We start from the raw sequence: 21,984 nt of genomic DNA on the forward strand, positions 1-21,984 counted from the left end.
TGGGATTGCAGGCAGGCATCACCATGCTAAGTTCATGCAGTGCTGGGACCAAACTCAAGGTTTCCTGCATGCTAGGCAAGTACTTTACCAACTGAGTTACAAACCTAGGCCCAGACTGACTTAGCTTTCTGAAAATACATTCTATTTAGAGCAGTGGTTCTCAACCCTCCCAATGCCGCAGCCCTTTAATGCAGTTCCTCGTGTTGTGGTGACCCCCAACCATAAAATTATTTTCGTTGCTACGTCATAACTGTCACTTTGCTACTGTTATAAATCATAATATTCTGTATGAATCTGTGTTGGTTGACTCTTGTAAAAAGGTTTGTTGGACAGCTCTCAGGGGTCAAAACCCACAGGTTGAGAGCCTGTGATTTAGAGGGGAGCAGGACCCTCACTGATCCTGCCTCTTCCATAGAATCAGGATCCTAGTGATGGCGTCACTTGCTTCTCAGAGCTATCAGAGAACATCTGGGGATACGCTTGCTTCTTGCCTTAAAGATAATGTGTCTTAAAAGGTGGTCTCACTCTGTCACCTGGATGTACTAAAGCTTACTGCAGAGCCTAGGCTGGCCTTGAAGTTACTCAGAGCTATCCTCTTGCCTCAGCTTGTCAAGTTCTGGTAATATGTGTGTGAGTTCATATCATACGGGCAGATAATTCTGGATCTCTGGCTACCTGTTATTTTACTGTGTGATACATGCTTACTAGAGGGGAGACTAATCAGTCTCAAGGCAAGCTGTGTGACACTCGTAAGCCCAGCATTCAGGAACCTGAGGCAGAAGGAACTGCAAGTTTTTGGACTTGTCCAAAAGAAAAAAAAAAAAAGATTCCAAATCAAAACATTTGAGGGGTTGGGGATTTAGCTCAGTGGTAGAGCGCTTACCTAGGAAGCGCAAGGCCCTGGGTTCGGTCCCCAGCTCCGAAAAAAAAAAAAGAACAAAAAAAAAAAAAAAAAAACATTTGAAAATAGTTTCTTGTGGGTTTTGTTTCACTTTTTCCCTATCAAATGGCTGGAGGCTCTATTTAATTAATCCCTGAGTCCCACCTCCCATATAGCCATGGGAAGAGAGGAGAGAAATGGCAAGTGTGTATGTAAAGCCTAACTAGTCAGCTCTGGGCAACCCAAAAGCCACTTGTTTCCGAAGCAGGAGTAAGTAGAGGGACTTGCAGAGCTTCCTCAACAGTCTGTGCACTGTGTGGACTTAGACGAGACAGACCTGTGTGGAGCTTGGGTGTCAAAGGCTGCACTACCCTCAACCCCTAGTCAGAATGTGAACAGGGCTTGGAGAGAAAGCTTGGTGGTTAAGAAAGAGCACATGACTTTCCTGCAGTGGCCTGAGCTCAGTTTCCAGAAGCACATTGAGTGGTTCCCATCCAAGTCCAGCTCCAAGGGCATCTGATGCCTCTGGCCCCTGTGGGTGCCCACTTTCACGTGCACATATTCGCGCATGCACGCACGCACGCACGCACGCACGCACACACACACAAATGCATAATTAAGGAGAATAAAAATAGGGGCTAGAGCTGGGCGGTGGTGGTGCACACCTTTAATCCTAGTACTCAGGAGGCAGAGGCAAGTGGATTCTAGTTGAATTCTAGGCCAGCCTACCTGGTTTACACACCAAGTTCCAGGACAGCCAAGGCTATATAGAGAAACCCTCTCTCCCCTTCCCCCCAAAATCTGGTGTGGTTTGGTGGCTTGAGTGGTTGAAAACAAATGTCGGCTCTAAGCAGAGCAGTTGCATGTAACTCCAGGTATAAATCCAGTTCCCAGAGAGACCAGGCTTGTGTGTGCTGCCTATACATACATATACTGGGATGTATATAAATACATCTTTTCTCTTTTTTTTTTTTTTTTTGAAACCCTGTAAGCACCAGCTGGTATTCCTAGAGCGTGGAAATTTATATTCCAAGAGCAATGTTAATGATCATTTTTCCATGGGAAGGGCATTCTAGTTATGTGCATATGGCTTATATGCTGGGGCTGATAGCTCATGACCTCTTGGTCTTGCCTGGGTAGAGGAATTTGGTATCCTCCCCTCTGGCATTGCTAGAAAGGTGTATTTCTGAATTTATTTATCATCAACTCGGAAAAAAGGTATTGGTGGTCTTAGCATCTACTCATCTGTTCACATGCACGGCACTCATGCCATGTCTACACAGTCGTACATAACTCCTTGGTTTTGTTTATTTGGAACTTTTTTGAGACAGGGTCTCTTGTTTCTTGTGTTGAGATTGTCGTATGTAGTCTAGGCAGCTCCTCTTTGGAAGGAAAGGTGTGAGCACCAAGGATCTTTAGGACGGGGCACTTTGTTCTGGAATGCTGACCTGTTGGAGCCGAGAGAGGTGGGATTAGCTTGAGTGTAGCATGCATACCTGCAGAGTGATGTAGCGTGCACACCTGCAGAGTGAGCCACTGTGAAGCAGCTCGAGTGCCCAGCTACAGGAAGGTAAAGATGGGGCTTTGACTCACCGTGGAGCGAGACAGTGATTAGGCTTACAAGGAGGCCAGACTCAGTGGTCGATTCTGAAACTGTTAGCCGAGGAGCCTTCAGACCTTGTCCTACTAGGTGTAGCCCTACTAGGGGAAAGAAATGTGAGTTCTGGAACAGTAGGGCATCACCAAACTGACACCTCATGTCAGCACTATTGTTTTCTCATTCTAGACATCAAAAAAGCCCAAGACAGCAGAAGCAGACACCTCCAGTGAGCTGGCAAAGAAAAGCAAAGAAGTATTCAGAAAAGAGGTAAGGCTTGGAAGATGCGGACAGCAAGTCCTTGCTTAAGTATGTGCGTCTGTCTTGTCTGAAGCTTGTATCTTTTGGCCCAAAGTACTGCTTTACCTCTCAAGAATTCCATAACTGTCTCTTCCTGACCTGAGAGGAGGCCATCTGCCAACATGTTTGCTGTTTCACGATGGGCCTCCTATAGCGTCTCAGACAGCAGAGAGCTATGGCCCGTGTTAGGCTTACTGCAGTAAGCGCTCCCTTACTTGCATCATTTGACAGTGTGGTTGCTTATGATGACACATTGGTATGTCCTTTATGACTGGTAAGCACTCTGGTATCTATTACAACAGCCCTTGAGATAAACAAGACTGAGATCGTTGTCTTAGAGAAACCTTTAAGGTCAGAACTCTTAGGTCTCAGGTCCTCTGATCAGACTATGGTTGTCTTTCTGTGCTGTCTCCTGGTAGCTGCTTGCTCCATCCTCTCAGTTTCTGTCACCACCCATCAGGACACTAAACATTTATTTAAACTAAAAGTTGACAGAGGGGTGCCATGACGTGTGTGGAGGTCCTTGGAATCAGACTCAGACCATGAAGCTTGGTGATGTCCTTTGTCCACTAAGCCATCTCACCAGCCCCCAGATTCTAAACTTCATTCATTGAAAGGGTTCGTAGTGTGTTCAAGTTAACAGACCTGTAAAGAGCTGTGTGAAAAGTGGGCCATGATAGGGTTGGAGACCAATGCTCAGAATATCATGAAGGGCTCTTAAATCTAGGTTAGAAACTGGTCAGACGGCTCAGGAAGGACGGTAAATGTAGCACAAGAATGAACAGAAGCAAGAAAATGTCACCTCTTTCTGGAAGTCCTGCGTCTTGAGCACTGGTCACGTGGGTGGTGTTGAATCTAAGGCGGACAGTGCTGTGCCCTTTCATGTGGTGCTTTGTGTGGAGGTTCACAGAGCATCCTCTGGGTAAGAGGTTCATCCAGCCGACTGTGGCCGTTGAACAAAGACCATTCAAAAAACTTAGGTAGACATAACAGGGTCACAGACTGTTAGGGATGGAGAGACCCTGCCCTGTTTGGGGCACTTCCTTGAAGTAGCTGTGTCAGTGGCTTCTGTCTTCCTTTTCTGTGACCTTATACCATAATTGCTTGGTCTTGACTCTGAAGCCTGAAAGAGTTACAGGATAGGGCAAACCTTATAGAAATAGCTCAGAAGAGGGCATTGGGGATGGCAGGTTGAAGAGTCCTGCCCTCGATCATCCTTCTGCTGTTACCCATGTGTCCATATGCTTTTGGTGGTTATGGTCTGTGTAATACTTAGAGGCTTGAGTAACCCATAAGGGCAAAAAGCTGACCTGGGGGCTGTAGGATCACAAAGCCTCTGGTACCTCAAGAAGAGCTGCTCTGCCCTGCCTTGCCTCCAGGGTCTTAGAACCTTCCACCAACTTCGTAGGAGTACACAATGCCAGACAAGCTATAGCCATGGCTGGCCACCAGAACCTCTGTTTGTGATGGAGAAGCCCTTGTGGCCTAATTACCTCATAGATTTCAGCCTACCATGAGACCTTGGCCACATTTGAATTTTACTTGTGTGAAACTGAAGGCTACTGCCAGAGCCTTGTCACTGGTGCCTGCAGCTGCCTCTCTCAGTGAGGTTTGGTTGGTCTGGCTGAGGAGGCACTTTTCCTTTCAGGGATGGGCCAGGATCTCTTGCATCTCACTGGCTTCCTAGCATTCTGGTTACCTAGATCAGCAGCTGAGGGAAGAAACAGGGCTGGCTGGCTATGCTTTTTGCTGCCTTTTCTATGATCCCATCTGTACAGTTGAGCAGCATGTCTCCTACCTTCTGTCTGCAGATGTCTCAGTTCATTGTCCAGTGCCTGAATCCTTACCGGAAACCTGACTGCAAGGTGGGGAGGATCACGACGACTGAAGATTTCAAGCACCTCGCGCGAAAGGTACTTCCTGTGCTTCTGCTCTGTCGGTGTTCTTAGCAAGCTATGTACCTTCAAAGATACTCTCCATCAGGAAGTGTGGTTTATGTGCCAGATGCCAAGGCTTGGGGCCCAGGAATGTGAGGCAAGGTTCAGAGGTAGGAAAGAAGATATCTAAGGGACTTTGAAAGCTGGGTTTTCTCCTGTGTCCTGTGCCAGCTTGCCCCCCAGCCCATCCTTTGATTTAATTCCAAACCTGTCCTCCCTCTTCAATCATTGTCCCTTCTTCTGATGGTGCTGCGGTCTCTCCTTCTGTGCCCTGAACAGCTGACTCATGGAGTCATGAACAAGGAGCTGAAGTACTGTAAGAACCCTGAGGACCTGGAGTGCAACGAGAATGTGAAACACAAAACCAAGGAGTACATCAAGAAGTACATGCAGAAGTTTGGGGCTGTTTACAAACCTAAAGAGGACACTGAACTAGAGTGACATCAGGCCAGAGTGGAGTCTGAGCAGAAAGGATGAGTCCTGTGGCTTCTGCCCTACCCCACGGCCAGGGCTGTGCTGCTGGTGTGGTGACCCAGCATCCAAGCAGTTCAGACTCGCAGGTGTCACTGTAAGCTGCAGAGTGAGCTCTAGCTACAAACGCCCCTAGTTGTGAGCTGCTGGTGTAACACTTACAGGCCATCAGAGGCAGTAGCCTAGGGAAGACCTTGGCCACACTTGACCCCATTCTCAAATCTGGGTCTCCCCCTTGGCGGTGCTGTCAGCGCACAGACCCATGCGCACCCTCCCCCAAGATCCTTTACCCTGACAATATGTATTATATTTTAATGTATATGTGAACATATTGAAAATAATTTGTTTGTTTTCCTGGTTTTGTTCAGTGTTTGTTTGCTGTTAGCTATGTGCTAGAATCATGGAAAGACTTTGTCAGGATGGTATAAATTCTCCTGCAAGGTGTAATTTGTTATCATGTAAATATTCCAAAGCAGGCTGCCTCATGGTTTTGGCCAGCCTTGTGCTATGTTGATAAGATTGATTTACTGCTTAAGATCACTTTACTTTATCCAATTTTTACTGAACTTTTTATGTAAAAAATAAAATCAATTAAAGAACTTGGAATGTGTGTTCCCTCAGACTCAGTCAAGTGTCCGTGTTGATGTCACTGGAGAAAGGATGTAGTGTCCCTGGTGTGTGGAGGTGGAGTGCCCTTTCTCTACTGCACTTGGCTCAAGCTTTGTTCCTTCCTGCATGTCCGCCTGTGGGTGGGGCAGACCTTTGCATGTGAATTGTAACTTCAGACTTGAGATCTTGAGGCTGGGCTCAGTTGAGGGAATTTCTAGTCGTTCCAGACCAGAGCATGTAGCTCTGCCATTGGCTTGTTTTAATTTGGTTAGTGGATCGATCAGGAGAAAAGCCAAATGCCTTCTCTCTTGGCTAGAGAGTGTTATTGGACCATTTTGCCTTCAGACTTCACTTCTCCCATCCCAGAGGAATGTTCGTTCATTCAATGTTTGGGTCCTGCTTCTCACTGTGTTACTTGACACCAGGCCCGGACAAGAAGGAAAGCCGCAAAGAGCAGCAGTGGAAGGGGTGTGGGCACTGGCACGTGGTGAGAGTGAGCCTGTATTCTAGAATGCAGGCTCAGCAGTGGCCTCTGTGGGATGACTTGATGGAGAGGAAGTTCATGCTAGACTGGGGCCCATCTGTCCTCAGGAATGTGATTCTGCTCTGCAAAACAAGGCTAGGTGGAGAGCCCTGACAGAAATGGGAGCACCTTCTGCCTGTACTAAGTATTTCAGAGATTAGGGTATATCCTTACAACTTTACAAAAATCAGCACCGTGGATGAGCCTCACTGGCTCACTTAGAATCCTCTGTTCGAGTCATACATGCTGTGTGGACAGGGCGTGTGGATAGTCAAGTACCGTAAATGAAATGACGTGGTTCTTACCTGTAGTCCACCCACACACATCTTTGGTATCTCTGGATTCCTTCCAGCCTAGTACCATGCCAGTGCTATACAAAGTTATCCGAGCGCCAGTACATGAATGTGAACCCTGGACACTTCTACTAACCTAGTCTTTCTCCACTTAAAACTTTAAAGCACATTTTTAAGTGGACCATGATCCACTCAACCCTCAACAATTTCTAGTTGTGTCTGTTAAGTGAGTGTTCCTGGTTTTCCAAGGAAATTGAGGCGGTGAGTGGGCATCAAGTTTTGGGCTGTTTGGCTTTTTGCTTTGTTGTCCCCCACCACAGATGCTTCCGTCTCCCCCATACTCCCTCACGCTCAAACAACCTGAGTTGGGATATGGAAAATTTTATACTCATCACTGACTTGGTCCTCAGTGGCCGAGCACTGACTGCTGGAGTGTTGATGTTCCCAGCGCGCCAGTCTGAGCCTTCTGCTCATCTTTGGGGATTAGCCTGAGGGTCTTCTTAGGATGAAGGTAACACACCCCCCCCTTTTTTTTTGGAGATGTTCTCATTCTGTAGCCCAGGCTGGCATCAAACCCACGATGATCTTACCTCAGTCTCCTGAGTGCTGGGACTACAGGTATGAGCTCTGGTAAGCTCTGAAAGCAACAGTGGAAGCAGCTTACAGTAAGCCTCACACAAGCAGTGAATCCTCGCAGCGTCTCAGTGCAGGGAGGGAGTAGGGAAGTCTGGATAAACCTAAAGCCCTTTCAGCCATTGTACTGGGCCTTCAAAGGAGTACAGATGGTTTGACTTAATGCCCTGTCCTGCACAGCCTGCCTGGCCACTTGTGTTCAAACCGTATGAACAGCTGTGGAAGCCTGTGTGGAGCTCCTTAGCCTGGGTGGTAGTCTGCTCTCGTATGTATGTATGTATGTATGTATGTATGTATGTATGTATGTATGTATGTATGTATGTATCTCTGGAGATTGAACCTAGGACCTTGAGTGCTGGACAAGTGCTCTGCTGCTAAGCTATAGGCCCAGCCGGAGTTCCCGTGTTGAAACATCATCTTTTTCTTGTCTGAAGATGACCTGACGTCTTCAACAACTAGCTCACCACAATTACCTTGCATCTTGCCAGAGCACAAGTCGCACAAAGGGTCCTTTGACGCACCATAAGGACTCACGGGCAGAGGACTTACTAAATGTGCCTCCACTAAGCGGATAAGAAGAACTCAGGAGGAGATAGGACTTTCTGAAGGGCAGGAGGGTGAACTCCAGTCTGGGCCTCCACAGCCCATACACAGAAGCTCCCTGCCCGCTTCACACATCCCCAAGTCCTTGTCTGGGTCTCCTTCATAGCTACCCAACTGTCTACAGGTACAAGTGGGCTAGAACAAAAAATCCAAAGGTGCCTTTAATACGTGATTTTAAAAAGAAATAGAAAAAATAGCTGGAGCACATAAAGAGGCAGAATGAGGACCTGTGGGGAAAGCCATGCCCCATGCTCTTACCCATCCCCCCAATGAAGTGGCTGGATCTTTTGTGAAGCTGGAGAAGTGCCCTGGGATGTGTCACTCACACCACAGAGCAGCCCTCAGCTGGTGAGCTCAAAACCTGGACCACATCTTCTCGGCCTATGGCAGTCAGAGCATCTTCTAGCACTCTGAGGGTTGCTCCACTGCCTTCTTGAGCAGCCCAGTCCCTTAGCAGGGCATAGGCTGGGTCCTGGTCACAGGCCATGGTTTCCACAGCTTCAGCTTGGTAGCCCAGTTGGCCTGCCAGCCCCTGCCAGCCCTTGGCAGGTTCCCCCAATATCAAGAGCCGCTGGACTTCCTCCTGCTGCTGCTGTGGAATATGCAGGTAAAGTCGGCAGCCAAGGTCTGCATGTGGTCCTGGGGTGGAAGAGAGAAGTTTTAGTGGGTGGTGGGATAGCACTAGTTAAACACAAAGGACCACAGGCTAAGGAAACATGCTCACCCTGGCTGGGAATACAGGGCTCCAGACCATGAGGAGAATCCACGAAGACACTGCTGTCACCATGCCTTTGGTCCCGGTCAGGGTCCCCCAGCTCTACAGTCCGAGCTTTAGCCAACTGTTGTCTTTGCTTACGTGAGCGCCAGCTGTAGGGGGCAGAGGGTACTAAGACAAGGAACTGCCTCAGAGTCCAGGTATGGGGGCAATGCCACAGGACAGTACCCAGACCACCTACCATTTGAAGGCCACATAGGCAAGCAGACCAAGGACTACAGTAGCTAGGAGAGCACAGTAGACAGGAATGATGTTGCTTGAGGCCCCTGGAGGCTCAGGGGGAAATAGGGAGGAGGTATTGGGGGCTAGGGCTCCCCCAGCTCCTACCCACATTCCTTCCCTGTCCCCATCCTGCCCCTTCAGGGCTGTATCTGTGAAGACAGACAGTGGACAAGCTAGGGAGACACAGCAGCCTCACCGAGATAGACCATCTTAGCATTCCAAAAGCAACAGAGTTTACGGTGTAGCTAAGGACTCGGCATCCAGAGTTGGCTGGCCCTGGAGTGGCAAGAATGGCTCTGCAGACAGACACGTGCCACCAGGTATGACAACCTGAGTTAGATCCCCCAGGATCCACATGGTAGGAGGAGAAAGACTCTGAACCCCGCATGCTTGCCAAGTGGTTAACGGTGCTTGTCCCACCACAGGACCAGAGTTCTATTCCCAGCACCACACTGGATGGCTCACAACCACCTGGGACTCCATCTCCAGGGGTTTGATGCCCTCTCACACACATACATGCACCTGTGTGCACACAAATGGTTCTCCGCTTGCCACTGTGGACACAGTCCCTCCCAAACGTGCCTTGCCATCTTCCAGAAGCCTCCGAACGTCTTGCTATTGGCATCTCCTAAACACATGGCATGATCTCCTCTGAAGCCTTCCTTGGTCTCTCCTCACCCTGGTTGCTCCACCTCTGTTTACCATGGCACAATCTTAGATTGGTCGGTTTCCAGAGTGGACTGTGAGAACACACTGATGTGTGGTATTGTCACTGGATCATAAAAATAAAACTTAACTGGAAGTAAAAACTTCCAGTATTTATTAATACTTTCTTCTGCCTTAAAGAAGGTGCTGTCTTCTGCCTTAAGTTCAGTGACCAGTCTTTGTACCCAGTGTGGACAGCGTTCAAGGGTCAGGGACTAAAGCACCTGTGAAGGGACTTGTGCATGACCCACTCTACCTCCCAAACTGCCTGCCACCTAGGATCTGGGTCAAGGAATGCCTACCTGAATACACCACACCTTTGCTGACGTTATGAAGCATGGCGCCACCAGGTACTGCTCGCTGGGCTGTTTCTTGGTGGAGGGGAACTGAGCTGATGGAGCCTGGATCCTGCTTCTCTGAGTCCAGAAGGAACTCTGCAGGAATATGAGGAAATCCTCAGATCTGCTGTCAGGAGTCCCTGGGGGGGCAGCCTGTCCCAATTATCAGCTCACTCCATTCTGGTTTACACAGGGGCTGGAACAGTTTCTTCTGTCAAAGGGGTGGAGGTAACAGCTGGCCCCTGCTAGCCAAAGCTGGAGTCCTGGAGTCCAGCTCAGGATAGAAACCACCCTATCCATCTCGATGACCTCCCCAAATACCTGGGCTGAGTCTGGGGATGTTAAGAGGAGGGCAAAGACACAAATACTGTGACCCCCGTCTCAGGCTGGATCATCCCTAGGAACTAGTGACTACACACATCCAAACCCCAACATCCTGATGGCCCAAGGAAAGATCTACACTGTCTGTGTTCCCTCTCTTTCCTCGGGCCAGTGGCCAGTCGTTTCCTGACTGAGTGAAGCGATACTTTAATAGGCTCAGCAAGCTCGTAGGCCATATAGACCTCAGAGGGCCTGAAATGGAAGAACGGGGAGGACCATCTGGACCCTAGAATGCTAAATCTGCTGAGACCACTTCCTGCAGGCTACAGAGGAGAGGCTCCAGATCAGGAAGGAGGAGAGATCTGGCTTTAATAAGAGACTAAGAAAGACCTAGTCCCCAATGGCTACTGCTGCATAGCCAAAGGATCTACACACCACATGGTGTGTCTGAGGTGGGGCTATCAGCAGCTCAGTGCTGTAGACAGGTAAGCCTCTAATGTGGGTGGCCTAACTTTTATGGACTATGTATCTTTGTGTCACCACATTGGGAGTTGGGGGCTTCTGGGATCCTAGTTAGTGGGTGGGCCTGTAAACCAGTAGCAGCAGACCGGCCTTGGAATCTGCCCTACCCATCCTGAGCTGCTGGAGTGGAACTTCTTCGGGGCTCCCCACCCATTTCCAAGCCCAAAATGGGAAGAAACAATTCAACAGCTTCTACAGGCCCATACACACCCCAACACAGACGCTGCTACCCGCAGGATTCGCGCACTAAAGGTGGAAAACAGAGAAAGTTCTGGTCCCTTCCATCTAGCAAGAGCCCAGCTAGTCACTCCCACCCCTCCTGACCTTCTGCGGCCACCCCTCCAGGGGTGCTAGGATCCACTCAGCTAGGAAGGCGACGGGAGTCCCTGGAGAGGGCAGGTTCCGGTCTGCCCAAGAGTGAGCCAAGGCAAGGGGCGGGCCAATGGGGGGGTGGTGTTGAAGAGGGGAGCAGGACAATGAAGAGGCGGGGCTGAGCTCGAGGGCGCGGTCCCGCCCCCGCCCCACGCCGGAGCACGCAGAAGCACTCGGAGCGCACAGAAGCAGCAGACACCAGCCCGGTAGGCAGAGCGCGCCAATGGCATGCAAACGCCACGCGATGGACGGCGAGAGCTGAAAACCTGGAGCCAGGAGCCAGCTGGCAAAGTCAGAGGAGGCTCCGCTGGCTACACGGAGGCCAGCCTGGTCTGGAAGAGACGTGCCAGGCCAGACCTGGTAACAGAGGCTAAGATTGGTGGCCACAGGAGGCCAAGGACGGCGGGCACATGTAGACTCAAGAAACCGAGCAGTTACAAAACTAGGCCAAGTTTATTGCTGAGAATGGGCAGCGATAGTCACCTTTGGGGATTAAGGCCACAGGTGGTCTTTGTGCTTTACTGGGACGTGGGGTTTTAAAATAAGGATCCCCTCCCACCCCAAATTGTGCAAAATATGCAGCTGCGGCCTGAGGCCGACGCTATATCTCCCCTCAGCCGGCGAGGGGCGGGACTTCCTGGTGATGCCATCTACCAATCCCTGAGCTGGAGGGTGGGCCCCGCCCACCCCTTGGTGCAGTAGTCTCCCGAGCAGAGCATCAGGCTCTGATGTCTGAGCACCTAGGTGCCTTAGCGAGCCTCGCCAGGATTGTACTCAGTCTCCCCAGAGGACACCTGGGAGATGCGCCTCGAGGAGCGCCACAGCTTCCGCGCGAACTGGCTGCTGCGTACCTGGTGGGAGTAGGGATGGGATGGGATGCGGTGAGCCCTGGCAGCTGCAACCCAACCAGCCCGGCCGACCAGCCTGCCTGTCCTCATCCTCACCTCAGAAGGCTGCCCAGCACCCACAACGATCAATTTGCCATCTTCCAGACCCACCAGCACATGACTGCGTTCCTTGGTCACAGACACACTGTGGACTGGCACTTTCATGGGCAGGGGAGGCACAGCAGGCCGCAATCTGGAGCAGGGGAGTAGGTGTACATCAAGTCACAACTGCAAGGAAGGCAGCTAACAGATGCCTGTCCCTGCCTTCATTTTAAGTCTGCTAAACTGAATTCCTGGTTTATAGGACTCCCACAACTGTGTAGCTAAGGAAGGTTCAGGGCAAGAATCCCCAGAGTAACACATCTAGAAAAACATCCAAGTGGGTAGTATGTACTCCCTAGTACCCTGTGCCAACAACCACCTCCTAGAAGGGCCAGGAACTAAGAGTGGGGCTCACTTGTTCAAGTGGAGGATATGTAGAGAGCACTGAGCGGTGCCCAGCAGAACAAAGTCTTCTGCCACCGTCAGGGCTGTAGGCTGCTCGGTCAGGGTCAGTGAAGCCCGCAACCTCCCATTCACTGAATACAGGTGCAAGGAGTAGGTGACCTGGAAGGATTGGGGACATCAGCAATAGCCTCACCATTCCAGCTGCCCCAATGTCTTTGTCGGGTACCCCGTCCCCATACCTGGGCCCCAGGTCGTTCACAAGCAGAGCTCTGTACAACAATCTGACCTTCAGACCCCAGTGCTAAGTGTGATATAGGTCCAGGCAGTGTGGCACCTGGAGGCCTTAATGCTGCCACAAACTGGCCCCGACGTACAGTATGTATGATCACAGTTCCGTCCTAGAGAAAGGCACATTAGGGTGCTGGGCAGAGAATTGGAGGCTCTGGAGGCAGTGCCTGGGTAAACCCCGCCTCCCCAGGACTCCTGTACACACACCTCAGATCCAGACACTGCCATGTCAAGTTCAGTGCTGATGGCCACGCAACTCACTGCAGCCTCGTGTCCGTATAAGACTTGTACAGGCTTTGGTGCCAACCCTGCCGACAGACCATTCTGTGGGAAGCCAGGGTGAGCTTAAGACTCAGGCAAGTGAAGATTTTATGCAAGCCAGAGGATTGCAGGGTGGCAGAGCACCAGATTTGCTCACAGTAGTAAGGGGAAGGGAGTGACGGGGCAGTTCTGAATGTTCCTGAGGGGCAGATGGACTTCTAGTCTGGGAGACAGGTTACCTCACAGGTCTGCCCACCACACACACCTGCTGCAGAAGGCGCCACACCATGCACGTGGTATCCCGGGAGCCAGAGATGAGGTAGATGCCACAGGTGTCCAGTGCAAGGCAGGTCACTACATCTACATTGGAAGGGGAGGACACGGAGAGCTATTGCATCCTCCCTGGCCCAACTCGGAGCCCCATCCCTCATCTGCCTGTCTCCTTCTCCCAGGCACCAGGGAGGCTTTTACCAAGGTGTCGGCTTAGCTGACTCAGTAGCCTGCCTCGGGATAGTAAGGTGACCCGGAGGCTGCCATCCCAGTGGCCCCCGCTGAAGAGCAGCTTTCCATCAGGAGCCACGGCTAGTGCTTGTCCCCTCACGCCGCTGCCGGGCGCCCATGGCCCACTTAGTAGTTTTTGCACCCTAAACCGAGGGGAAGATGGTAGGTGAGGCTGGGCCACGGGAGAGAGATCTAGGCTAGTGGGGATCTTAGCCAGACCTCTCCTCCATAGCTGGCCTGCATCTGCTTAAATGGGGGAGGTGGCTCAGGGCATAGGACGTTCACAGCACACCCCTACCCGCAGTCCGGCCTTACTTGGGGTTCCCCATGGTGGGATCTTTGCTGAAGCTGAAGTAGTTATTGATGTTTCGGTCGTAGGGCAGCCAGCTGTGAGTGCCCAGCAGTCCACTGGCACTCACGGTCACCTGTCGGTGAGAGAAAATGTGCTACGGTCTGGGGCTCAGGTGAAGGGATGAAGCTAAGGGGTGCCTGCCCCCGGTGCACTGACCAGCATGTCTGAGGCACTCTGGGTGATGAAGGAGTGTGTCTGCCGGTGGGGCACCAGGGCTAACAGCAGAGGTACACCCTCACTGACAACCTGAAGAGAAATGCAGAAGGCTGACGGAGGGACAGCAGAAGGCCCAAGTAGACAGTCTTCTCAGTAGGCACCTTCTTTGGCCCTTGACCCCAGGGACACAGTGGGTGTCACAGAGGTGATTCTGAGAGGCAGACATGACAGCGGTGGGCATGTAGGGGAGGGATACCACAGAAAGAGGGAGAAGCCGGGGTAGACGCAGAAGACCCCAGGGTCAAGCTTGGTCTCGGCCTTGGTCCTCTCATTCCATTACTCCTTGGCCTCAGCCCAGTGACAGGAGGGAATGGGAGTGTATGTGAAGATGCAGGAAGGAATCCCAGGCCAGACTCCCTCCATCCTAACCGCACTCGGGAAGTCACAGCTCATCCTGGCCCTCCTCCTACCCCCATGTCCACAAGACGTCAGCGCGCTAAACCCATCTTACACAAGAAGCTAAGTTCCTGCCCACTTCCCACCTCAGCAAAAAAGGCCTTGAGCTGGTCCAGGTTCTGGAAGATGCTAGGTGAGTGAGTGTCCAGCCGAGCAAGGCGAATGGCTGCTTCCTCAGCTGAGAGCCGGGGTGGGTGTGGCTCCTGTAGACAAAGGCTAGTCAGCTCCATGACACAAGTGTCCCTCACCCCTGTGTTCCAAGCAGTTCTCACCTTCAGCAGCTGACAAGGAGTCTGCCCAAAGTTGCTGATGATCCCTTCCAGAGCCTTCCGCTCCCGTTCATCGGCTACATGGTCCAGGTCAACAGCCCCTGAGAGGAAGGCAAACGGTTAAAACTCTTTCATTGTCCTTTCTTTGTATTGCCTCCGTCTGTGCCCCGGTCGCATCTCAAGTGTGGCCCGTTGCCTACCTTCGTAAGTGCAGTAATAGAAGACATTGAGGGCCTCCTCAGCTGCTGGACCCCGCTGCTTATAGCCAAAGATGAGGTCGATCCACTCATGCAGGTGAGTGGACACGTACTCTGACTCCTGAGGGCAGGAAGTGACAATCAATCCAGGGACTGAGTCCTACCACAGCTCGCAACCCTGGCTGCCCGTCTGTGTGCCGTCACCTCCTCACCAGAGCCCGGCGGTGCTTCTGGATGAAATCCTCAGGAGAGCTGGCCCATGGGGGCAGCACCACATCACCCACCTTCTCGTTGGTCAACTGGAGGCAGCCCAGGTCAAAGCCTAGCAGAGGAGAAGGTTAGCAGTGTGCCTATGTGTTCTTTACCATCCCTGGACACCCCTGTCTGCACAGGCATGCCCAAGCCCCGGTGCCTCGAATGCTACCATTCTGGTTTTCCAGGAAGTCGGGAAAATAGAAAAACTCTGGAATGAGCTCTTTCACATCAGCAGGGCTCTCCAGGCGCGCCTGCCAAGCTGCTGCCACCGAGTGGAACTGCCGGTCAGAGCAGTCGAAGCTGGTGGAGAGACACAGCGAGGGTCAGATGATAGATAGAGGGATACCTAAAACTAGAGGCAGCCTAAGAAGCTGCCAGGAAGACTGTGTGCCCTCTTTCCACCCTTCCACCACCACTGGGCGCACCGGCCGCTCTGTAGCTGGACGTGCAGGGAGGTGAAGGGTTCCACACGGATGAGGTAGTGCATCACGCCTGCTGCATTGGAATAGTGCGTGCCGTAATGGAACTTGTCGATTGTGCCTGCTGGGTCCTCAAAGCTCTCATATCTGAAGCCACGGGGGACACAAGTCAGCAGAAGACCTACGCCCACCCATCTCCAGCCCATGGAGCCCTGCCCTGCCCGTGTGCTCACTTCTCCCTCACGAGCTGGGCATGTTTGGGGTTCACCACACCGATGGGTTTGGACAGGTCCCGGAAGACTGCTGGATTGTTGAGGTCCAAGACTGGGGACACGTAGTCCTGCAAGACCCAGGGGAACTGGCCGCCCACCCAGGAAAGGAGCTGCATGAAGACCCTGGATGGTCTGCCAGCCCACCCTGCCCTCAACACTCAGGGAGATGCTCTCAATACTACTTGGAAAGGCTACAAGGGCACAGGTGGTCTAGGGCGGACACTCCTTCCGGGAGCCCAGGGCACAGCAAGGGAGTAAGGAAGTGGTGGGGGACAGGAAACCAGATCTTAGTCACAGGTAAACTATCTGGGGACAGTGCTTAGGCCTGACCCATTAGCTGGCACTGACAGACTGGGGTAGGGGCTGGAGACAGGCATGCAGAGCGGAGCCCTCACCACAGGGTACTGAGACAGGTCGTTATAGGTGCGTCCTGCAATTGTGTTGAGCTGCATCAGGTACTCAAAGTTGGATATCTCTCGCTGTACCCATTTCTGGAGGGCAGAATAGCAAAGGGTGAGCACTGAGTCCAGAACCCCCTGTTTACACCTCATATCCCACACAAACCTAATCTAGGATTCTCACCTGGGTCAGTCCCGAGGCACGAAGCATCTCCTGTGGGGAGCGGCTGCTTAGGTAGCCTTGGGTGGGTGGCCGCAGGCGCAGGAGCAACGAGTACACCTGGTTCCGTACCTGGGTGTGGGGTGGGATCGGGTAGAGCTGGGGCCTGGGAGCCTGGCAGGGAGGTGAAGCGGAGGCCCCGGCTACCTTGTGTGGGAAGTTGAGGAAGTAGTTGGACTGATCGATGAAAAAGAGCTCAAGTGCTGAACGCCGCAGGTTGAAACGCCGCAGGTGGACCTCACGCAGCTGGGCCAAGGGGCGCCGGAAGTCATGGCCAATGCCTGCCGAGCAACCAAGAGTGGGGATAAGGAGTCGCTGGCTCCAGCCCAGTCTGGACTTCAGCCTTTCTGTGACCCCCCTCAAACAGCTCCATCAGAACACACCTTCCTCAGTTTCCACACGTTCCGTGCTGCCGTCGTAGAAATACACGTGCTGCGTGGTGACCTCTAGGAGTCCTGGGACCACAGCCACCACCGTGACGAGCTGGCACTCAGCTGACAGCACAAGCTTCTCACGTTGCTCATCTAGCTCGGCCGCCTCCATCCTGGGGGCAGCATATACTTCAGCTAGGGACGCTGGCATCCTTCTTGACAAGCTCCGAGGGCCAGTGAGGTCACATGCTCACACCTCCCTGACGGGCAGGAGGCACCTGGGGGGGCTGGTGCCCACTGACCCCGTGCCCTAGCTGAACTTAAAAGTCCTTCTGGCGGGGTTGGGGATTTGGCTCAGTGGTAGAGCGCTTGCCTAGCAAGCGCAAGGCCCTGGGTTCGGTCCCCAGCTCCGAAAATAAAAAAAATCCTTCTGGCTGCTTATCAGGTCACCCCTCCCTCTGCTCTGCTTCTCTTCACACACTCCTGCCGTTCTCCAGGTCCCCACATTGTCCTGGGTTTTTTTTTGTTTTTGTTTTTGTTTTGTTTTTGAGGCTCGTTCACGGGGTGCTTAGCTACTAAAGACCACCCGTCCACCCTTTTAAATTACTCCCAAATCTGGGGTTAGAGTCCCCTCGGGGTACTCAAGTTGGCTAGCAAAAGATTCAGCCCCACAGAAGGCATACATTCCTTGGCAGCCCCAGCCCGCCCACTCACAGGGTCTCTAGCACAGCCAGTTCCTCCTCCCCTAACTGGTCTTCAAGCAGCTCCTCTGGAGGGGCACTGATTTTGGCCTCTTTGGTCACTGCCAGAGGCAGTGAGGCCTCCTCAGTAGGTGTCATGGGAGCTTCACCTGCAAGAGGCCAATGGGACTTAATTAGAGCAAGGCATGATGGGAAATACCTGAAGGGTGAACCAAGCACAACACACTTACCAAGATTGTCACGTAGGGCACTAGCTTCCAGGTGAGGGTCAAAATGGTGATTGGGTACCAGTTTTAGTCGCATACGTGAGTATGTCTCTGCACTAGAAAGCTTCCAGTGGGGGGTCGGAGGGACCCTGCGGATAGCACCAGGAATTGTCACAGGCCAGCAAAACGTTGCGGACCCCCCACTTTCAGACTGCTGGTTTTGTTTTGATTTGTTTTGTTTCTGGTATTTTGGGACAGGGTTTCTCTGTGTGGCCTTGGATGTCCTAGAACTTGCTCTGTAGACTAGGCTGGGCTCGAACTCAAAGAGATCAGCCTGCTTCTGTCTCCTAAGTGCTGGGAACGAAAGGTGTGCGCTACCACAGCCCAGCTAAGATGATGATGATGATGATGATTATTATTATTATTATTATTATTATTTATTTATTTATTTATTTTTGGAGCTGAGGACTGAACCCAGGGCCTTGCGCTTGCTAGGCAAGCGCTCTACCCCAGCTAAGATTATTGTTCTGTTCGTTTGGCATTACTTTCAAGACCTTGAGCAGAGCACCGAAGGCGATTCGGCACTCAGGGTTAGGGTTCCTTTTCTACCAAGCCCAGCCCACCTTAGTGCCCAGGCCCCACAGGGGCTCGAAAGCTGGCGCCACAGTGCCCCCCAGTGGAGCAGGGCCGTCGAGTGCTGCGCTGCCTGCTGCTTCAGTACAGACGCGTAGCGCAGTCCCTCCAGGCGAGCCCTGCGCTGGGCAGGTTCTAGGACCAGCTCCTGTGGCGGGAGGAATAGGTCAATCCCACTGGCAGCTGTTTCTCCAACCCATTCTCTACCCTGCCCTACTAGCTGTCTCCAGCCATGCAGGTGGGGTGGCACAGTCCCCCAGGCGGGGCTGCACACCTGGAAGGCCCGCCGACTCTGGATTCGGTCCCGCTGAAGCCGCTGCCCACTGCTCATGAGTGTGTCGTAGCAAGCATTCCAGAAGCCTGACATGAGGTCATGGCTCTTAGCATACGTGTCCATTTCAAACTTCGACATAGTTGGCTGAACCTGGAGGGTTGACAGGGAGAGACCGGTGCTCGAGGCGTGCCCCAGCCCCCGGTCCTCTTCCGGGATCCCCAACCTCCTTCAGGCACCTGCTTGTCGATAAAGTGGCGCCATTCGGGCGTGGCACAAAAAGCCTGGAAGTCCTCGAAGAAGGTGGGGCTCCCATTGGTGGGTGGTAAGGAGGGCAGCCCCCACTGCAGTCCCAGGGGCCCATAAGCCCGGTCCAGCAGCGTGCGGACCAGCGGCACCAGCCACGAACAGCGCTCAGAGGCTGCCATGGCCGCACAGGAATGCTCAGTCTCAGAGGAAGAGGCGGTCAGCGCCCGGCTGAGCGCTGCCTCCAGCTTGGAGAGCACGTAGCACGCCTCCTCCCGGCGGGTTGGCACTGCGGTCTGCAGCAGCGTGTGCAGTTTCACATAGGCCTGGGCATGCAGCTGTAGGTGGAAGGCAGGGAGGGTGGTACCAATGCTAGATCTCCGCAGCTAGAGCTCCACCCCTCCGCTGCCCACACGCACGCTCACCTGTGGGTCTTCCAATAGGATGTACCCAAGCACAAGACGTAAGCCAATCTGTGCCATCTCCCGGAGATCGGCTATGCTATTGGCCAGGTGTGGCCAGGCACCCAGGCGATCCAGCAGGTTGCACACACCTTCGAAGAGCTGCCACACAGAACATATCACATTGTGCCATACAAGGCCAGGGATACGTGGGGAGAAAATAAGGTAAAGTTTGTGCTGGAGGCTAAGTAAGGTTTGAATCAAGGTCACACTGCTCTCGCTGTAAAGTATTCCCAGCCCAACTCTGATGTCATCCACCATATGCCTTGGCCCGAGTAGGCAAGCTTATAGATACCAATGCTGACGTATTCAAGACTGTTCTGTGTACTTTCCCATCTCCTAGACTAGATTCCCTCAGGTTGTAAGGACACAGAAGGCGTGTGGCTCCCACCCCTCCGAATAGTCGCACCTTCTCACTCCATAGCTCCTGGTTACCGTGGCCCTCAGCACACAGGAAATCCTGCAGTAAACGGAGCAGCCATAGTGCCTGCTGGGAAAGGTTGGCCAGGCCTCCTGGGGGAGCCTCCTTGATGTCGGTCAGGGCTGACTCTAACATCATCTCTAGGAGACTGGCCAAGAGAGGGGCTCAGTAGCTGCTTTGCAATTTCCAGGCTCCTCGGCTCCCAGGGACCCATCGCCTCCTGAAGCATCCCTCTTACCTGCGCTTGATGCAGTCTGGTGATCGCACAAGCATGGCCGAGGCCCCCAGCTGGGTAAGCACCGAGAAGACCTGGCCACGCTCCCGCCAGGCTGCCTCGTCACTGCCCTCCACACCCCGCCACGTCACTGAGAATAGCACGTTGGTGAGTAAGTTGCACAGCTCTTCTTCAGGGGTTTGCTGTGGGGACAGAAAGGTGGTGTGGGCTGTGGGCTGGGAAGGGAAGGGATCCCTGCCCAGCACTCTGTGACTACCAGATAGCAGGGATCATGAGAGGCAATGTCACCTCACCTGGGGGTTGCTCGTGTTAGAGGTGTCGTCCCCACTGATGGTAGGTTCTAGCAGGCTGCCATCCTCTAGCACGTTGGAGAGACTGGAGCTGTGGCGGCCTTGGGTGGTAGGAAAGGGCCGTGGCCCATCCAGCGGGGAGGGTGTGCCAGGCTGGCTGGCTGGAGTAATAGTTCCATTGCTGCTGCTGCCACCGGCAGTATTGCCGGAGTCAACACTGGCCCGTTCCAAACCCAGGTCAAAGGGCATACTGAATGGGGAGAGGGCATGGTAAAAGGCATCTGGGTCAGGGCAAGGGGACTCTGAAGGCAGGAAGACATCGGAAGATTCAGCAGGCAGCTCAGTGGGCGGAGGAGACAGAGCCAGCTCTGAGGAGGTCGGCAGCTCTGGGACAAAGCGTGGGGGACCACTGTCTGTGGCGGTGGCCTCGAGGACATACAGCCGGGTCAGCACATCCTGCCAACCAGCTTGTCGGGCCAGCAGCCGGACTACATCTGGCTGGCCATAGATGAGGTGAAAGAGCTGTCAAACAAGGGTACGGCAAATAAGAGGTCGTCTGACTGCTTCCCTAGATCCTCATCCCAAGGTCTTAACAGTGGAGATCTACGAAGGTACCCCATCCCAGATAGGTAAAAGGAGCTCCAGACAGAAGCCATCCCTTAATCTCCCCACACTTCTCCTCTTACCTGACGACAGATGTCTAGGCGGACGCTGAGATCAGCCTGGAGGGAGAGCTGTACAACAGCCAACAGATCTGAGAGATTCAGGCAGTCTGGGGATACAACCTGAGGGACTGACACAGTAGAGGGGGACTACCTCAATCCCGTCACCATGTGAACACTCCCTCTTCCCACCAGCCCTATCCTGACAGATGCTGCTGCCCCTCTGCTACGTATGTCCTTTGTGGTTTTTCTTTTTCCTGTGTTGAGGATTGAACCCAAGGCCTTGTGCCAGGCAAGCACTCAACCAATGAGATGCATCCTCTCCTCTGTCTGATCTGCCTCTTAGTCCCAACCAGGTCATACCTGTCCCTACAAACAGCTTATAAAGGCCCTGACAGAGCTGGGGAGAGGCAATCCCTTCCGGCAAGCTGGCAACAAGACCCTGGAGACCACAGTCGTGCAGCCGGAGCCTCTGGCGGTTCCGCTCAGGTAACCGCTCGTTCTGTTGCAGTCTTCGCAAGATCTGTGTGAAGGGAGACCAAGGGGCTGTCATCGGGGTACTTGACACAGGAGAGGTCACTGCGCGGATGTGTGGCTCCAGAAGAGGCTTGTGAAAATGGCTTTAAAGTTTCCTTAGCTTCTAGCCAGCAGCCTCAGTAAATGGGATTAAAAGGTCGGGGGTGGGGTGGGGTTGGGGATTTAGCTCAGTGGTAGAGCGCTTGCCTAGCAAGCGCAAGGCCCTGGGTTCGGTCCCCAGCTCCGAAAAAAAAAAAAAAAAAGGTCAGGAGGGGGCTGAGTGTACCTTGCAGACCCTGTCACTCAAAAGGGGCGTTGACTTTGGCCGCACCAGCAGTGTGAGCAGCACCTCGAGGTTCCCTGGCTCCAACAGGAAGATGGCCAAGGGCTCTTGTGCTGGAGAACCCTGAAGCAGGGCCAGCAACAGGTCCAGTGTGCCCACAACCTGAAGACAAACAGAATGTCACTCTAGGATGGGTTCCCCAGCTGGCC

General features: G+C 53.0%; 3 protein-coding genes and 1 long non-coding RNA gene across 14 annotated transcripts in view; 1 reads left to right on the top strand and 3 right to left on the bottom strand.

The window, feature by feature from the left end:
- The window catches only part of Setd2 (SET domain containing 2, histone lysine methyltransferase), an 85,657-nt gene extending 79,866 nt beyond the window's left edge, over window positions 1-5,791 (top strand). For 2 of the 4 annotated variants that reach the window (XM_063265632.1, XM_039081610.2), the window contains 3 exons: window positions 2,667-2,747; window positions 4,589-4,690; window positions 4,994-5,784. In XM_063265632.1, coding sequence (XP_063121702.1) covers window positions 2,667-2,747; window positions 4,589-4,690; window positions 4,994-5,155 — 345 coding nt within the window. In that variant the 3' untranslated portion in view covers window positions 5,156-5,784. Of the gene's footprint in view, window positions 1-2,666; window positions 2,748-4,588; window positions 4,691-4,993 lie in introns of those variants that run through there. The other 2 variants (NM_001401163.1, XM_063265633.1) reach the window with 2 other exon arrangements.
- Window positions 1,836-4,606, bottom strand: LOC108351781 (uncharacterized). Of its 2 annotated transcripts, XR_001839532.3 has the most exons (3): window positions 2,844-4,593; window positions 2,474-2,578; window positions 1,836-2,328 (listed from the first exon to the last, which is right to left on the bottom strand). It is a non-coding gene; the product is annotated as an uncharacterized LOC108351781 (long non-coding RNA). The 2 variants fall into 2 exon arrangements; XR_010054490.1 differs by having other exon boundaries at window positions 2,474-4,606.
- A 2,191-nt stretch (window positions 5,792-7,982) lies between the features above and the next one.
- Nradd (neurotrophin receptor associated death domain) lies at window positions 7,983-11,264 on the bottom strand. 2 transcript variants are annotated; one of them, XM_006243921.4, is made up of 5 exons: window positions 11,054-11,264; window positions 9,851-9,982; window positions 8,803-8,845; window positions 8,571-8,713; window positions 7,983-8,485 (listed from the first exon to the last, which is right to left on the bottom strand). In XM_006243921.4, exons 2-5 carry the CDS (start codon window positions 9,885-9,887, stop codon window positions 8,169-8,171), a joined length of 540 nt encoding a protein of 179 aa, XP_006243983.1. In that variant the 5' UTR covers window positions 9,888-9,982; window positions 11,054-11,264; the 3' UTR covers window positions 7,983-8,168.
- Window positions 11,265-11,535: 271 nt separating this feature from the next.
- The window catches only part of Nbeal2 (neurobeachin-like 2), a 30,390-nt gene continuing 19,941 nt past the window's right edge, over window positions 11,536-21,984 (bottom strand). For 4 of the 6 annotated variants that reach the window (XM_003750591.6, NM_001427320.1, XM_006244008.5 and 1 more), the window contains 31 exons: window positions 21,779-21,937; window positions 21,340-21,499; window positions 21,001-21,107; window positions 20,318-20,836; window positions 20,028-20,206; window positions 19,778-19,937; window positions 19,333-19,470; window positions 18,901-19,245; window positions 18,665-18,814; window positions 18,381-18,538; window positions 17,782-17,906; window positions 17,565-17,700; window positions 16,863-17,023; window positions 16,444-16,760; window positions 16,257-16,352; window positions 15,823-15,947; window positions 15,596-15,736; window positions 15,340-15,470; window positions 15,128-15,237; window positions 14,919-15,036; window positions 14,722-14,819; window positions 14,536-14,652; window positions 13,994-14,083; window positions 13,801-13,910; window positions 13,456-13,628; window positions 13,250-13,344; window positions 12,931-13,047; window positions 12,675-12,833; window positions 12,446-12,594; window positions 12,046-12,181; window positions 11,536-11,952 (listed from right to left, as the gene is read on the bottom strand). In XM_003750591.6, the coding sequence (XP_003750639.1) occupies window positions 11,851-11,952; window positions 12,046-12,181; window positions 12,446-12,594; window positions 12,675-12,833; window positions 12,931-13,047; window positions 13,250-13,344; window positions 13,456-13,628; window positions 13,801-13,910; window positions 13,994-14,083; window positions 14,536-14,652; window positions 14,722-14,819; window positions 14,919-15,036; window positions 15,128-15,237; window positions 15,340-15,470; window positions 15,596-15,736; window positions 15,823-15,947; window positions 16,257-16,352; window positions 16,444-16,760; window positions 16,863-17,023; window positions 17,565-17,700; window positions 17,782-17,906; window positions 18,381-18,538; window positions 18,665-18,814; window positions 18,901-19,245; window positions 19,333-19,470; window positions 19,778-19,937; window positions 20,028-20,206; window positions 20,318-20,836; window positions 21,001-21,107; window positions 21,340-21,499; window positions 21,779-21,937 (4,881 nt within the window). In that variant the 3' untranslated portion in view covers window positions 11,536-11,850. The remainder of the gene's footprint in view (window positions 11,953-12,045; window positions 12,182-12,445; window positions 12,595-12,674; window positions 12,834-12,930; window positions 13,048-13,249; window positions 13,345-13,455; window positions 13,629-13,800; window positions 13,911-13,993; window positions 14,084-14,535; window positions 14,653-14,721; window positions 14,820-14,918; window positions 15,037-15,127; window positions 15,238-15,339; window positions 15,471-15,595; window positions 15,737-15,822; window positions 15,948-16,256; window positions 16,353-16,443; window positions 16,761-16,862; window positions 17,024-17,564; window positions 17,701-17,781; window positions 17,907-18,380; window positions 18,539-18,664; window positions 18,815-18,900; window positions 19,246-19,332; window positions 19,471-19,777; window positions 19,938-20,027; window positions 20,207-20,317; window positions 20,837-21,000; window positions 21,108-21,339; window positions 21,500-21,778; window positions 21,938-21,984) is intronic. The other 2 variants (XM_039082645.2, XM_006244009.5) reach the window with 1 other exon arrangement.

The sequence above is a fragment of the Rattus norvegicus genome, chromosome 8 (assembly GCF_036323735.1).
Source record: "Rattus norvegicus strain BN/NHsdMcwi chromosome 8, GRCr8, whole genome shotgun sequence".
NCBI classification, from domain to species: Eukaryota; Metazoa; Chordata; class Mammalia; order Rodentia; family Muridae; genus Rattus; species Rattus norvegicus.

Excerpts from the sequence above, each read along its gene's own strand:
- Nradd (XM_006243921.4), bottom strand. The coding sequence starts at position 9,887 with ATGCTTCATAACGTCAGCAAAGGTGTGGTGTATTCAG. Across the intron at positions 8,714-8,802 it reads GCCTATGTGGCCTTCAAATG|CTGGCGCTCACGTAAGCAAA; the intron begins GTAGGTGGTCTG and ends TGCCCCCTACAG. Across the intron at positions 8,486-8,570 it reads GCCCTGTATTCCCAGCCAGG|GACCACATGCAGACCTTGGC; the intron begins GTGAGCATGTTT and ends CTTCCACCCCAG.